Raw genomic sequence first — 5,744 nt, 5'->3', positions numbered from 1 at the left:
ATGAATCAGGTCCATATTAGTCACATCTGATTCATAATAATCGGCCGATTATTACAAATGACACATTCTTTGTTCTCAGAAACAAAAACAAATCCTAACTGTGAAAATACTTGAGTCTTTGATACCTGAAGTCGTAAAAGTCAGCGAACTCCAGGGCGGCGTCACCGTCTGTGAAGAGTTTACAGTGACTCTTGTCTGTCATGTGACTCTGAACGGCCTCTGTGGAGTAAAACGAGCGCCCCTTCTCGTTGCACCATAAACAAACGTTACCAGCACCGATTTTCTCTCCTGTCACAGAAAAACAGTCACCTTATCAGCTGGTCCTGACTCTATCTCACACTAAAGACCACAGACCACTACTGAGACTCACCGAGGTACCGGACCAGGCCGCTGAGGTCCACGAGGAACTCCACGTCGGGGATGAAGAAGCCGTGGACTTTGGTCATGTGAGTGACATTCTTCACGAGCGACTTGGAGTGATGGGAGCAGAAGAGGCAGTCTGTGACGGGGATGGAGCCGGGCAGCGCGGCAGGGTGGAGGTCAGAGGAAGCCGCCGAGTCTGCTTCCTCCTCGTCCATCAGCTCTTCTTCCTCCTCCTCCTCCACCTCCTCCTCCTCATCGTCCTCATCGTCCTCATCGTCAACATCCACCCACTCTTCTGGAAGATGGATATGGAAAAAGAACAATTAACTTATTTATGACTGATAACGTTTCAGTTGAAGCTACAGTCGTGTTATTGTATGAAGACACAAAAACACATTTAACGAGAGGCCACATAATTACATTAAAAACCTGCTTCTTAAGAACACAGATTTTCAGCCTGGAAACTCAAGTCTCTGTCTCTCTGTAAACCACTCACACTCCCTCACACGCACACACACTCAATTGCGTGCGCGCACGCACACGCACACACACACACACACACACACACACACACACACACACACACTTTTGAAGACCTTTGAAAGCCAAAGTGACAAAATAACATATTTGAAAGACTCCTGTGTGTGTGATGTTAAAATCACTGATTTTCTCTATGGGCTTTGGTGTGGGAGAGTGAGAGTGTGTGTGTGTGCGTGCGTGTGCGCGTGTGTGCATGTCTCACAGAGAGATAAAGACGTGAACATGTGACGTAGATATCGTAGACTTTATCAACAAGACGATAATTTCGCGTGATATCCACGAGCTGTTAGCAACCAGAGGTCTTTGCTAGTTTTTGCTGATATCAGATAAAGTCAACATTGGCCGATACCAATATTGTTATGGATCCCTGATCAGGATCATGTGAATTGATTGAGGAAATCAGCAGTAAAATATTTACAGATAAACAGATCCCTTACCTTCCTCAGCGGTGGCTCCCTCTCCTCCCTCTCGTCTTTTAGCTTGCTCCTCCAGCCACATCATGCGTGGCGCTACGTCCGGCTTCTCTGACCTCTGCTTTGCCGCTCCCTCTGGCGTCTGGCTTGACCTCTGCTGCTCCCTCAGCGCTTGCTGCAGGGCTTCGTTCCTGGCATCGCGGTCCGCCTTCTCGTCGCCGAGTCCCTTCTCCAGGTTCTTCTCGTTCATCTTCTCCACTTTCCTCTGCGCGGCGAGCAGTGCTTGCTTCTCCGCCTGCTGGTGTTTGTGGGACTGCAGGTGGTTCTGGTATGCGTTGGCGCTGGAGAACTTCTTGTTGCAGATGGCGCAGCCCTCCGTGACGGCCGCGTCGCTCAGGTGCTGCTCGGCAGCAGCCCGCTGTGCCAGCACGCGCTCCTGGAAGTTGTCGGCGGTGACGGGTGGCATGTCGGCGACCTTGCGCTTCAGGTTGTAGCGGTGCCAGTCAGTTTTGTAGTGCGCCCGCTGCACCTCACCGTCTGTGAACGCAACTCTGCAGCTGATGCACGTGTAGGACGCCATGACAGCCTGAAATTACAACAAAAATAAGACAATAAACCCATTCAGATTTTAGCCAAACATGAGGACAAAGTAGTCAAAGATGAATGCTCATTTTTATTAGCAACTAAATCATATCTGAATATTTTTATGTGAGATTTACAGGTGCACAGAGAACTCAATGAGTTTATGAAGACTGTTTTCTTTAGAGATGTTTATGCTTCTCAAATGAGTGAAAATACACTGTAAATTTTGTCACGCAAACGTCACATTTAGTCGCCAGAACCTAACTGATCTCGGCCTGAGGTACAATTTGACTGTTACCGGCGACTATCAGCAGACACACAATATCCTGGAGGACATAGCGAGATCGCCGGGATCTCCGTGGACGGTCAGCCCGGCCAGCAAGCGGAGGAGGTGGCGGAGAGAGAGGAAACAGAAGCGGGGATGCCGGTCGGGCTCGGATGCTAGGCTACGTAAACAACCGCACAGGCCAGCATTACCTTGCCTCTTCCTCTCAAACGCCAGATCCATCACCCACAAAATGGACGAGTTGGAGCTACAGACGGCCACGATGAGCTTTGTACAGAACTGCAGTATTTTCATCACAGAGACGTGGCTTCACCCGCTGATCCCCGAAGCTGCAGTCCAGCTAGCAGGCCGCACGCTACACCGGCAGGACAGGAACGAAGACTCGGGTAAGAGCAGAGAGGGGGGGCTTTGTGTTTATGTGCATAACGAGTGGTGTTGTAGCAGCAGGATCTTTGACACACACTGTTCTCCTGATATAGAGGTTCTGGCAGTCTGATGCAGACCTTTTTTATCTCCTGAGGGAGTTCATAGTGGTCATTGTGGTAGCTGTTTACATCCCACCGGATGCTAACATTAGCACAGCCCTCAGCCTCCTGCTTGCTATCATCAACAAACAGCAGCTTGCCCACCCTGATAGTCTTTTTTGTGGCCGGTGACTTCAACAAAGCTTGTTTAAAGACTGTGCTCCCCAAATTTGTCCAGTTTGTGAGGTTTGCCTCCAGAGGGGATAGTACTTGTTTGTTTACTCCAACATAAAACACACAAACAAAATTTTAAAATGTCTATACTGCGTGTGACTGCAAATTGCACCAAAGAAGGTGCACTCCAATTTCGTTGTACACAATACAATGACCAGGGGCGGCTGGCCCATAGAGGGCGACAGTGCACTGTCCTCCTTAAGCCACACGAAAAAAGAGAGTGAAAAAAACAGTTCATTTTGCCGGTCTAAGTCTTAATTGTCCAATCAGCAGCCTGAATATCTCTGTGACGTTCAGCATCCTGAGTTTCACTCCCCTCGTAGCCGCGCCCCCTTGGGACGATTTCAGTCAGATTGAAAATCGCCCCAGACACTCTCATAGAGTGACATGTTGAGATAATTTTTTTCTAATTTTGGACCCTACAATTCAATACAACGTGATTTCGTCATACGCACTGATGCATCACTGAGACCTCCCACGGCCGAGTGGACAGGGCCTAATGCTGGCGGAAATGGAAATGCCTCTGTTCGCTTCTCTGTAAGTTGTGCTAACTTTACCAGCGCTTAATTGCCGATTTCATCATGGAAAAAAAGTACAAACAACTTTCTCTCACTGCAAATAAAGCCGTTTGATAGAAGAAAATCTTCGGCTTATATAACTCGGACCTGACCAGCCGAACTTCGCCATAAAACAGCAAACGAAAGACAGGAGCTGGTATGAGAAGGACTGGCTAACTGGTTGCACTCAGACCAGTGCCATGTGTTGTTTTCCCTGCCTCCTCTTTCAGATGCTGGACACTGAACAAGCCTGGATTCAGACTTAAAACATTTCTCTGAATAATAATAATAAACACAAACAGACAAGGATATATATGGAAAATGCTATGCGAACAAAGGAGTGATAGAGAAGGCAAAATCAAAATGCTTGAAAATACAGACAAAAACTTTTTGTTGTGTATTTTTAGTTTCATTTAAGTGAATCTTTTAAAATTACAGTATCAGGCATGAGAATGGTGCTTTGGTGTGTTTTAGTGGTGATATGCGGTAACTGCATATCACCACAGTCCATCTGAAAAACTGACTTGCCGATTGCGCCCTCTCAAAATAAAATGTCACCAGCCGCCACTGACAATGACAATAAAGGCTATTGCCTCCTTCCTGTCAGGGTAACTGCTCCTGTTCACCACAACAACAACAACAACATGTTCAAACCAATTAGTATTACTCAATTACTAAATAAATTGCCAACTATTTTGGTAGTCGATTAATCGGTTTGAGGGTTTTCTAATTATTAAAAACAAGATTTGATTGTTTCAGCTTCTTAAATGTGAATATTTTCTGGTTTCTTTGCTCCATAAAACAAAGAAATCATTAAAAGTGAATCATTTTGGTTTGTGGACAAAAACAAAGATATTTGAGAACATCATCATTACCACGTTTGACCAACACTGATCAATTTTCTTCAACATTTTCTGACATTTAGAGGACCAAGCGATTACACGATTAATCGAGAAAATACTGGGCAGATTAATTGATTATTAAAAAGAATCGTTAGTTGCAGCTCTAAATTACTCCACTAGTGTTAGAAACTATTATTTAACCATATATATTTGTTCAATTTTAATATTTCCGTGATAAAATGTAGACTAAATAATTTTTTTACTTTAAATATTAAATTAACCAACTCTAAACGTTCTGTGCCACGCGGAAAAGACGTTTACAGTGACAGTTTCATAACATCAATGTAGCTAGCCTAGCCGTACAGCAGCGAGCTAACCATCGAGCTACGACATTCATTGAATATATCTGTAGTGAAACGCAATGACAACACATGTAACATTAAGACAGTTCAATTGACTTAAACATGAGCTGCTAACCCGCTGCTACGACACGTTTATACGGAAACCGTGTTCACGTGTTAGCTACGAGCTAATTTCAGGCACTGGCTGGCTAGCAACTAGCAAACCAAACTCCATGTATTTCATAACAGACTTCAGATAAAAACAGTCCAACTCTGAGACGTGACACACATATATGTGATTCCAGACAAGACCACGCAACGGTCTGTATTCACTTACTTTTTCGGCGAAACGACTTCTCTGATAAAATGTGCTTTTTGGACGCGAATTCCAAACACGCGTGGATCTTCTTCTTCTTTAGTATGGCAGGCTAGACGCAGCTATGGCGTATTGCTGCCCCTACTGGTTGTTATTGAGACCTACATCAAATCCTTTTGTACAATCCTGTTTTGTGAAGATAATCCATCAATGTTTTTGTTTTAATCCAATAATCCATATTTAAAAGCGTTCTCATACTGAAAACAGTTTCACCTTCTGCTCCAAGTTTCCTGAGGAGATTCCTTCTTTGACTGGAGTATAGTTTCCACTGGAGAAGAACATGTTTTACTGTCTCCACACTCACATTTGCCATCAGGATGCTTAGCCAGCCCACAGTGTCCAGGCCTCAATCTTGAGATAACTACTGAGTCTTTTCTACTATACCTAAAAGTGCACTTGTCTTTATTTACCATTTCCTGCACTAAAAAGTATGCCCTTCCCTTCCATTCCTTCTCCCAAGATTCTTGCCACTTTTCTTTGTTGTTTCTCTGTTTATACTTTCTGAATAATTAATTTGCACTCTTTCCTCCTTTACTGCTTTCTTCGTCATCTCATCTGCCTCCTCATTCCCAACCACACTCGTATGTGCTGGAACCTAAAGAAACCCCACCTCATACCCTTCATTGTGTATTCTGAACAAGGTCTGTAAAATTTCTACTACTAAATCAGGTCTGGACTTGGATTTAGCTTCTTTTATTGTAGTTAAAGCTGCTGCTGAGTCACTGCAAATGATTGAATTTCTTTGT

General features: G+C 44.5%; 1 protein-coding gene across 1 annotated transcript in view; it reads right to left on the bottom strand.

Moving 5' to 3' along the window:
- The window catches only part of znf622 (zinc finger protein 622), a 7,662-nt gene extending 2,552 nt beyond the window's left edge, over nt 1–5,110 (bottom strand). The window contains exons 1-4 of the mRNA XM_058637345.1: nt 4,960–5,110; nt 1,341–1,902; nt 371–658; nt 126–288 (exon numbers count right to left, since the gene is read on the bottom strand). Of these exons, the coding sequence (XP_058493328.1) occupies nt 126–288; nt 371–658; nt 1,341–1,896 (1,007 nt within the window). The 5' untranslated portion in view covers nt 1,897–1,902; nt 4,960–5,110. The remainder of the gene's footprint in view (nt 1–125; nt 289–370; nt 659–1,340; nt 1,903–4,959) is intronic.
- Between the last annotated feature and the right edge of the window lie 634 nt (nt 5,111–5,744).

Source organism: Solea solea, chromosome 1, assembly GCF_958295425.1.
Source record: "Solea solea chromosome 1, fSolSol10.1, whole genome shotgun sequence".
NCBI classification, from domain to species: Eukaryota; Metazoa; Chordata; class Actinopteri; order Pleuronectiformes; family Soleidae; genus Solea; species Solea solea.
Note: the sequence above shows the minus strand (reverse complement) of the source record. Positions and strands in the feature narration are given on the sequence as shown.